The following is a 10,727-nucleotide window of genomic DNA, read 5'->3' on the forward strand; positions in this document are numbered from 1 at the left end:
TCTAGATGCCAAGAGTTGGAGGCGGGGGCAGCCCCGTGGTCAAGTGGTTAAGTTCATGCACTCTGCTTCAGCTGCCCACAGTTAGCCGGTTTGGATCCTGGGCGAGGACTACACATTACTCATTGGGCCATGCTATGGTGACATCCCACATAGAAGAACTAGAATGACCTAAAACTAGGACACACAGCTATGTACCGGGGCTTTGGGGAGAAAAAAATAAGGAGGAAGACTGGCAACAGATGTTAGCTCAGGGCCAATCTTCCTCACCAAAAAAAAAGAAAGAAAGAACTTGGGATAGTGACTTAGATTTCTGGGTCCTGATGATAGTAGGCTGGGGGCCTGGACTCCTGGGTACTAGGGGAGGAGGATCATGAAGGCCTGACCTCCTGGGCCTGAGGGAGGAGGAGTTGGGGGCCTGGACTCCTGGCTCTGAGGGAGGAGGAGTTGAGGGCCTGGACTCCCCAGCCTGAGGCAGGAGGTAACTAGGGACAGGGATCCATAGGTTCCTGACTGATGAGAGGACCAGGGGCATCAGAGACCCAGTATTAGTGGTGAATTTCTTGCTGTCTTTCCTGTAACTTTGCTCCTGGAAGTGAGATCAAAACGACATGAGCACTGAAGACTGTCCGGCCCACAAGTCTGCTCCTTGTTAAATGGCACCAGTCAAGACAGTCCCTTCAGTTATTCTAAGAACTGCCAAAGCTTCCAGAATATGCCAGCCAGACAGTGATGATGGAATCACCAATGCTCACTACCATCAAAACAGAGAGACCCCCTCCCCTGAAGTCTGTGGGCACTGCCGCTGGCCTGGTTGCTGGCGCAAGGCTGGGATTGGCCATCGCCCTTTTCTGAGATGTTTCATCCTTTCCTGTCTCCTGATGACCCCAACTCATCCTGTCCTGTAGCCCCAGGACATAAGGGCATCTGATACCTAATTATTCCCATCCTTTCCATGAATCAAAGCTTATTCTTAGAGTTTTGAATGTTAGAACATCAAATAATTAGGGCCACAATAAAATCTAATTATAGCTCTTTTGTCTTGATTATTAAATTTCTTAAAACATTTTTTGGGGGTTCTAGAAGGACTTATTCTTTCTAAGCTAGTTAAGTTGCTTTCTCTTAATATTTGTATTAACTGTCCATAGCTTTTTTTTTTTTTACCACTTGAAAGTTCTTAATATATTTTTACATAAAATCAAAGGCTTTACCAACACCATTCCTATTGTGGTATTTTCGCTATTAAAAATAAATATTCGTTTATACCATAAAACTCACAGAAACAGTACCAAGTCTGAAAGCACATAAAGGGCATCTTTACTTCATGTTGCATCTGAAAAGCTTGCATATATATGTATATGCGTATATATATATGAAATAGAATTTTCAGCCAGGCACAAGTAATCTAAATGACACATCTTACTCGTGGCACTGACCTGGACAAGTGCGTTAGAGATGACGGCAACCTGTGTCATCACACAGTTACTACTCAATCGGAGTACTAAAAATCTATACTTTCGGAGCACTGGAAATGACACTGAAGCCAGCATTCCTCTATTCAGCCTTCCAGAAGACCATGGAGGGGGCTGGGGCCATGATTCGATCAGAAGATGATGCCTGGGCTGAGCGGGAACCAGAGCAAGTGAACAGTGAGGAGGCCAAGTCGACTCCCAGCGGCTATAGCCACTGGGTGGGTGCTGGGGCAGGGGCCCAGCTGGGAACATGAGAGGTCATTTGGATAGGGAGGGAAGTTCAGGGATTACGGCCAAGGGGTTGCCCTCCTAGTGTGGCTGGACAAGCAGAGACTCCATAACCCGAGGGAGAAGGGTAAGCAAATCCATTTCGGGATGTGCGTCCCTGCCCGCCACTGCACGCCTAACGCTTCAAAACCCAGCTCTCGTTCCCCAAGCTCGCTGCTCGCTGCTCACCATTCTGCGCATGCGCATCTTTCAAGACTATCAGGAACAGGCTTTTCCTGGGCCACTGGGGCGTGGCGTTCCTCCAGGCTCATCCAATGAGCTTATCAGACGTTTCCGCATCGACCAATGGGGCTTCGAGTGACCCATAAGTGAGGTTGGTCCCGCCTTCCGTGCTACGAGGAGCTCGTAAGAGAAGCCAGGTTGTGGAGAGGGGTGGTCGACGTCGAGCCTTCAGCACCGTGAGATTCTTGTGAGATCTTCTGGAAGCCTGGAGAATTTTTGTCCGTTGAAGAGAAAAAGGGGGTTGGGGACTCAGATTCCTGCGTTCTGAGGAAAGAGAAGGCTGGAGGCCAGGACTCTTGGGTCTGAGGCGGGGCGAGGGCTGGGGGCCTGGCCTCCTGGATCTGTCGGGGGCGAGGGCTGGGGTCCCAGAATCATGTCCTGTGGGAAACGGTGACTGAACCTGAACTCCTGGTCCCTAGGTCGGCCGGGACTGGGATCTCAGAACTCCGGATTCTGATGGAGCTGGGGGCTGGGGGCTGAGATACCGGGACCTTGAAAGGGTGTAGGTTTGACCTCAGACTCCCGAGTCTGAGGGAGACGGGCCTTTGGGCCAGACTCTTGGGGCCCTAGGTTGGAGGGTATTACATTGTTGAACTCCTGGGTCTTAAGTGAACAGGTGGCTGGGTCCGAGAGTTACAGCTGTCGAAACTGAGGCACAGTAAACCCGTTAACTTGCTCAAACTCACAAGCTAGATAGGGACGGACTGACTATAGAGGTCATGGTCTCATATACAGTAAACTCTGCCCTGAAGTCAGTACCTGTCAGAAAGAAGATTTAATTTCATTCTGTGTGATTGAAAAGTTTCTTCCTCTCCCTCAGATCACAGATCCTGATCGGCACTGCCAAGCCTCTCTAGAAGAAGCCATGGGAACCCGTCCTCTCCAGGGTTGGCTGTTGCTCTTTCTCCTGGGAGCCTCCCCCTTGAGCTGTATGTATGGGAGATGGGGGGAAGAGCAGCTGGGTCAAGAGGATGGATTTCTGGTGAAAAAAGAGTGATTTGGGCCCCACCGAGAAGGGCAAATGCTCATCCTTCTCTCATTGTCTCCCCAGTGGCACAAAATTTGTATTGTCACCAGGGTGTATACATAAGTATAGAAGATGATCCAAGACATGCATTTAACTGGACCACTGGGAAAGTTGAGGCTTGTGACAATGGGTCATTTTGCCAGGAATCTGTGCTGTTGATTAAAGCAGGTAAAAAGAGAAAGGGGCAGTTGGGTTGGGTGGGAGGAAGGGTGATTGTGTCCATGTAAATGAGATTCCCCCGCCCCAGGCCAAGCACTAGGCCTGCCGTCCACTTTCTTTCCCTCTTGTCTCATAACAGGGAACAAGACAGCAGTTTTGGCCTCTAAGGGCTGCACCACGGAAGGGTCACCGGCAATGACGTTTATCCAGCACTCTCCACCGCCAGGCATAGTCACAGTCTCCTACAGTAACTACTGTGAGGAGTCCTTTTGCAACGATATGGAGGACTTACTTCAGATATGGAAGCCAGAACGTAACGAAGGTACCTTGGGAGGGGAGAGATGGGTGCTAAGAGAAACTCTAGAAACCCCTGAAGAGTAGATCTTCCTTCTTTGTGTTCTTTCTTGGCTTGGGCCCAAGTGGGCCATACACAAAAGGACCTCAGAACTTCTGCTTGTCTTTCTTTTTCTATATTGTTACCTTGGCGTCTGAACACTGCTCAGAGCAGAGGGATATCACTGAGAGGTGGGGTGTAAATTGGGTTTTCTGTTTACTAAACAATAACATGTCAGTGGAGGATTCTGAGCAGGGTGTGGTGTAACTATTATTGCTTCCCCATTGCTGCACAACCACAGCCCACTTCCCTCCATTTGGCCTCAAGACCTATAGTAGTCTGGCCCTATTTTTGCAACTCGTTTCCTTCTCTTCCCTCTCTCATTTATTGGGTTCCAGCTGGGGGCAAGTATTCAAAATACTTAACAATGGATATGGGACAGGCCAATCAGAATGGATGCTGGCTGTAAAACTAGTCCAGCCCTACCGGTGCCTACTGGCTGAATATCAGTACTGCAGTTTCTCACAATCCCTCGAATCCACCAAGCTGGCTCACATCTCCAGGCAATTGTCCTTGCTGTTTCCTTTGCTATCCCTATCCAACCCCTATTTTCACACAGTGAATAACCTCTATTCATCCTCCATCTCAACTCAGGTATCCGCTGTGTGAATACCAAATTCTTTTAGGGGTCTTTTAGGCCTGTCTCCCTCAGACTCAGGAGTCTGAGGTCAAACCTACACCCTTTCAAGGCCCCGATATTGTGTAGTTACCAAATTCTTTTAGGTAGTTAGGTACTCCTCCATGCCTTTTCCATTATATCTTGGACACAGTGCCTACTGAGTTGTACTTAATTCCTTGCATGTCTTTCTCCTTCTAGACAATGATCCTAGATGACAGAAATTGTGTCCTTTTCATCTCTGTATCTCCACACCTAAGCACAGAGTTTGGGAGTCATATTGAATGGGGTTCTGACAGCAGGGAAGAGTCAACTGGAGAAGGGTAGGGGGTTGCAGTAATAGGCCTTGCTTAGAGTGGTGTCAGCCGGAAATACTTGTGAAAGAGAAGGAAGCAAGGAGAGACAACTCCAGAGGCAGGACATATCCTTAATTGTCCCTCTCTTTCCCCCTCCAGTTCCCAGGGTGACGGCAAACCTCCACTGCCCAACCTGTGTGGCTTTGGGGACCTGTTTGAATGCTCCTTCTCTTCCCTGTCCTAATGATACGACTCGATGTTATCAAGGAAAACTTCAGATCATTGGAGGTAAACTGAACAGTTGATGGTTTCAGAGGCTGGAAAACCAAACGTCTGAGTGGATCCCAAGAGGTTTTGACACTCAGGGTTCCAGGAAGGAGGGAGGACTAGATTCCTCTCTGATTTCCTAAAGCATTTGTGTGTCTCCCCATCCTTTCTTGTTCCATAGGAGGCATCAACTCACCTTTGGAGGTCAAAGGCTGTACATCCGTGATTGGTTGCAGGCTGATGGCTGGGGTCTTTACAGTAGGACCCATGTGGGTGAAGGAAGTATGTCAGTACCCGTCTCTCATTCAGCCCCGAAAGGCTGAAAATGGGGCCACCTGGCTTCTCTTTTCGGTTTGGAGGTTAGAGCTGTTGCTGCTGCTGTTACTGCAATCAGTTGTCCATTGTTCCTGAGGAGGCACTTCTGGTCCAGAGTCAAAGGATCTCTTTTTACTGGGAACCTTCTGACTGCTGGTCATCAACAAGTTGAGGAGCGGGTGCAGATTTGAAGAACAGAGTGTTCCTGTGGATTTATTTGACATTTCTAATAAAGTTTCTGCTGTGATTTGTGTATGACCTAAGACTGGAAGTGGAATTTTAGTGCTGAAAGGGCCCTTAAAATTTGTCTTCTCCAACCCACGCATTTTGCAGAAAGGAAATTGGAGATCTGGAACACTTTAGCAAGTTTCTCACATTTACATAGCTATGAACAGAGCCAAGACCAGAAATTTGATAGTTTGACCTAAAGTCTGGTTTTCCTTTCACTCTAATAGGCTAACTTCTCTTGCTAGCTGGGTGAGAGACTAGCATTAGATTCCTCCAGAGCACTCCCAGCCCAATCTTATGGACAAAGTCAACGGTTTTGCGGTTATAATATTTCCCTGGGAGGTATGGCAGAATGAGAAAAATCAGACTCCCAATTCTTCCATTATAGTGGTCTCCATCTTCCTGTGTCCTGTATGTCTCTTGCCAACTTTGCATCGTTCCTTCCCTTCTCTGCTTCCTACTTCACACTTCTTCAGTGGGCAGAGAGGACTCGGGAGGGTAGTTGGGGCTCAGTAGGCTGTGATGAATGGCGGCTTGGGACTATTGGGGGAAAGCTTTTTGTTTTTTGTTTTTGATGAGGAAGATTCGCCCTGAGCTAACATCTGTGGCCAATCTTCCTCTATTTTGTATATAGGTTGCCACCACAGCATGGCTGATGAGTGGTGTAGGTCCACGCCTGGGATCCAAACCTGCACCAACAAAGCAGAGCACACCAAATGTAACAACTATGCCACTGGGCCAGCCCCTGGGTGGAAGTTTTGGTTAGATTCTGCTTATTTGTTTACTTATTTTTCAAGGACACACAAAATATATCTTATTGTAAAAGACTCCAATGAACTAGAAGCTGTATAGAACAAAGTAAAAGTAGAGAAGGTAAGGGGGAACAGATTTATTTTTTCATTTTTTAAGAACAGTTTTTGTTTTTTGGTTTTTTTTTTTTTAAGAACAGTTTTATTGGGCTTAATTGACATATGGTAAACTGCACAGGGGGTGGGCAGAGAGACTTATTGCAAACTATTGACCCCTCCCACAAAGGACAGGATGGAGGAGCTTGGCCATAGTATATTCCAGTCAAGTTCTTTCTGGAAAGTTCTCTAGTTCTAACCAACTCTTTGAGCTAACCACTCCCCCCAGCTAATACTTTATCTTTGTCCCTAGTCATACATTTCCCCCTCATGTCAGTTTCCTGAATCTCTCCAAAGAGGGAGAGGGAGCACAAACAAATTTTAATAAGGGGGCATATAAGTTTGTCTCTTTTGATTGGAGAATTCAATCCATTTACATTTGGACTGATTATTGATATATGAGGGCTTAATACTTCCATTTTCTCTCTTGTTTTCTGGTTGTTCTCTATTTCCCTTGTTTCTCTTCCCTTGTATTTCTGACTGCCATTTCAGTTTGGTGGTTTTCTGTGATGGTTTTCTCAGTTTTCTCTTTATTTATGATTTGTGTTTCTGCTCTGATTTTTTGTTTAGTGATTACCATGAGTTTTGTATAAAAGATCTCGTAGATGAGATAGTCCATTTTCCAATAACCTCTTATCTCTATTAGCCTAAGCAGGTCCCATCCCGTTCTTCTCCCCCATCGAAGTTCTTGTTGTCACAAGTTATTCTGTTTTGTGTTGTGGGCTTTTAATTAAAATAAAATGTTTATAATTGTTTTTCATGCTTTCCTTCCCTTTATCTTCTCTGTTAGAATTAAGTGTTTGCTAACCTGTTCTGACAGAGAGCTGCAATTTTCTGATTTTGTCTATTTCCTTGCTCAAGCATTTGTAAACCTTTGCCATTTTGATTCAGGTATGAGGGCATCCTTGATCATTTCTTGTAAGGGAGGTCTAGTGGTGATGAACTCCCTCAGCTTTTGTTTATCTGGGAAAGCTTTTAGTTCTCCATCATATCTGAAGGATAGTTTTGCTAGATAGAGTACATCATTCCACTCTCTCCTAGCCTGTAAGGTTTCTGCTGAGAAATCCACTGAAAGCCTGATAGGGGTTCCTTTGTAGATTATTTTCTTCTGCCTCTCTACCCTTAATATTTTTCTTTGCCATTGACTTTTGCCAGTTTTACTATTATATGCCTTGGAGAGGGTCTTTTTGTGTTAATGTAGTTAGGAGTTCTATTGGCTTCATGTACTTGTAAGTCCAGATACCTCCTCACGTTTTGGAAGTTCTCAACTATTATTTCTTTGAACAAGCTCTCTGCTCCTTTCTCCCTGTCTTTTCCCTCTTGAATACCTATAATCCTTATGTTGCATTTCCTAATTGAGTTAGATATTTCTCGAGAATTTCTTCATTTTTTTTAAGTCTTAGTTCTCTCTCCTCCTCCTGAGGCATTTCTATATTTCTGTCTTCTAAATGACTAATTCTGTCCATAAATCAGCTCTGTTTTTTAAGGTTTCTAGATTTTTTTTTATCTCATTAATTGTGTTCTTAATCTCTAGAATTCCTGTTTGGGTTTTTTCTAGAGTTCCAATCTATTTTGTGAAGAATTCCTTCTCCTCATTAATTTTATTCCTGGCTTCATTAAACTGTTTTTCTGAGTTTTCTTGCAACTCGTTGCTTTTCTTTATGACAACTATTTTTAATTCTCTGTCATTTAGATTGTAAATTTCTGTGAGTTCAGGGTTGATTTCTGGAGACTTCTCATTTTCCTTATGCTCTGGAGTGTTAATGTAGTTCTTCCTAGTGTTTGATGAAGTGTGATCCTTTGCTAGCACATAATGGGTAGCATCAGGTCGCAGATTCTACTTGCCACCACTGGGGGGCGGGCAAGAGCTGTTTTTTCTGAACCTGCCACATCTGCGGGAAGTTGTGCTGACAGGGCTCGTCTGCAATTTGCCCACTGGGCACAGCTGCTTGGTGGGTCACACACGCACCTGCAGGTGCTCTGGTGCAGAACCGCTGCCTTGGCTGGGGACCAGCTGAGCTGGTCTACTAGATAAAGTGGAGCGCTGCTTTCTTTCATGCACACATGGGCCAACTTTGCACTCATGGGTGGTTTGCCTCGGCTGTGGCTCTTTGTGAGGGCACCTACACACTGGCTGAGCCACACCACTCAATGTAGAGTGTTCCTGCGGGCTGGGCTGCCACTCTGAAAGTGAAAGCATTCATGTACGGGTCTGCCTGTTCTCCTGCCCCCTCTTACAGTTGCACACCAGCTGTTGCATGAGGACCTGCCACCTGGATTGCTGCTGTGGGGTGGGGGAGGGGATTCCTGCTCACCTACTTCCACTGCTTCCCTGGGATCCAGTACCCCTCCCTCAAATGTATGGCTGTGTGGATGTCTCAGACATCCTATTGTGCTTTGTAGGTAATCCTCTGTTGGTTAATGAATGTCCGTTTGGTTGTAACTTAGGTGAGGAGAGACTAAGGAAACAGGTCATTCCGCCATGATGCTGACATCACTCACTCTGGCTCTTTGCATTTCTGTAGTAATAGCCCTATTGACTGAATTGCAGGGTGGGGAGGATAAGGAGCAAGAGAAGTAGGATAAAGAATTGGGGAGCAGGGAGACAACAGTAATAGCAAAATATAATCCTGCCAAACATCTGCCCCTTCATCCATCTCAACTTGGCCTCTGTTGCCACAAATGATACTCATTGCTCCCTCCAGGGCTGTGTTCATGTTTTTCTCTCCCTGAATTTCCATGTCCCCTTCCCACCTAGCCACCCATGAGGGCCCCATTAGACACCTCACTGCCAACTCCAGCAGACCTTTCCTGACTTCTCCAGCACTCACTGATCTCCCTCAGTATAGCCCCAGCACATCTGCCTGCCTCGCTTCAATATTTTACTGTGTCCTACACAAAGTATTGTCTCCTCCAACAAGTTAGCAGCGCCTCAGGGACAGGCCTTGTTTCCAACAGCTTTACAACTTAACAGCACCCATAAGATATGACTGGAAACTTGATGTTTGGGGTCTTCCAGAACTGCTTATTGAAGTGAACCAAACTTCCCCTACACACACATACCTCTCTCCAACAACTAAACTAACCACCACCAACTGCAACCAATTACCTTACACTTGATGCTAATATGGAGAAAAAAGGCACTAAGTTCTAGAGGGTAGAGAAGAAGAAGAGAGGCAGAAGTTTAAGAAGAATGGGCATTGCAAAAAGGTAAGAATTTGAAGATTCCTCTGTTTCCTCAATGGTGTTATAGTGGCCATGGGGGCACATCCTGATTTGGGGCTCTAAGATCAGAGTGGGAGTCAGCTTTGATCATGGGCTAGGAGACTAATTGTTTAGGTCCTTTTATTATAATTCAATGTTAATAAAAATAATTATCGTTTATTGGGAAATTAATCTGTTTCTGGCTCTATGCTCAGAACTTTAGAAATACAATTTGTGTAATCCCACAGTGTGTTTCTGGTGGGGAGTTTGAGGCAACTTAAATATCATTACTAGGGGAACAGATAAGAAAAATGTCACAGACACATTTTTTGGATGTGCAACACATCATTAAACCAGCACTATGTTAAAAAAAAAATAAGAAATTTCTCTGAGAGCAAAATATCACTTGTCTAGTAAACAATGCTACAATCAGAATACCAGGTTTTTTCTCCCCAAAAGCTCTCTTTCTACTCCTTTGTAGTCACATCCTCCCTTGACAACCACTGATCTGTTCTCTATCACTATAGATTTGCCTTTTCAAAAATGTCATAGAAATGAAATCATACAGTATGGAACATTTTGAGACCAGCTACTTTCATTTAGCATAATGCCTTTGAGATTCATCTATATTGTTGTTTATATCAACAGTTTATTCATTTTTATTGATAAATATTGTTCTACTGTATAGATGTACCACAATTTGTTTATCCATTAACCCATTGAGGATGTTTGGGTTGTTTCTAGTTTGGGGCAGTTATGAATTAAACTGCTTTGAACATTTGTGCACAGGTTTCTATACAAACATAAAGTGTTATTTCTCTAGAGTAAATACTTAGGACTAAGATTGCTGGATCACATGGCAAGAGTGTGTGCAACTTCACAAGAAATTGAGAAACTCTTTTCCACAGTGCTTTTTTTTTCCCACCAGTAATATACGAGAATTCTACTTTTGTGGTTTTCAGGATATAGATCCCACAACATATATCATTAGGTTCATACTTATTTCACTTTTTGGAAGCTATTGTAAATGGTTCTTGTAAATTTAATTTTTTCAATTTTTCATTGCTACTATACAGAATAAATGCAATTGATTTTTGTGTGTTGGCCTTATATCCTGCCACTCTGATGAACTCATTTATTAGTTTTGGAGTTCTTTTGTAGATTTCATGGGATTTTCTTTTTTTCTATTTAAATGATGTTTGTTTATTTATTTATTTTGCTGGGAAAGATTCGTCCTGAGGTAACATCTGTTGCCAATCTTCCTCTTTTTTTTTTCCACTTTTTTCCTTCCCAAAGCCCCAGTACATAGTCATATATTCTAACTGTAAGTCTTTCTA

The 10,727-nt window shown here is 44.4% G+C and overlaps 1 protein-coding gene across 1 annotated transcript; it reads left to right on the top strand.

The window, feature by feature from the left end:
• The first annotated feature begins 2,841 nt into the window (after positions 1 to 2,841).
• On the top strand, positions 2,842 to 5,149 carry LOC106848408 (testis-expressed protein 101). Its single transcript, XM_014868269.3, has 5 exons — positions 2,842 to 2,908; positions 3,031 to 3,174; positions 3,305 to 3,487; positions 4,631 to 4,759; positions 4,920 to 5,149. The coding sequence occupies exons 1-5, from the start codon at positions 2,845 to 2,847 to the stop codon at positions 5,147 to 5,149; spliced, it is 750 nt and encodes a 249-aa protein (XP_014723755.1). The 5' UTR covers positions 2,842 to 2,844.
• Positions 5,150 to 10,727: the final 5,578 nt, after the last annotated feature.

This window comes from Equus asinus, chromosome 26 (assembly GCF_041296235.1).
Source record: "Equus asinus isolate D_3611 breed Donkey chromosome 26, EquAss-T2T_v2, whole genome shotgun sequence".
NCBI classification, from domain to species: domain Eukaryota; kingdom Metazoa; phylum Chordata; class Mammalia; order Perissodactyla; family Equidae; genus Equus; species Equus asinus.

Excerpts from the sequence above, each read along its gene's own strand:
- LOC106848408 (XM_014868269.3), top strand. The coding sequence starts at position 2,845 with ATGGGAACCCGTCCTCTCCAGGGTTGGCTGTTGCTCTTTCTCCTGGGA. Across the intron at positions 2,909-3,030 it reads GGGAGCCTCCCCCTTGAGCT|TGGCACAAAATTTGTATTGT; the intron begins GTATGTATGGGA and ends TTGTCTCCCCAG. Across the intron at positions 3,175-3,304 it reads TGTGCTGTTGATTAAAGCAG|GGAACAAGACAGCAGTTTTG; the intron begins GTAAAAAGAGAA and ends GTCTCATAACAG.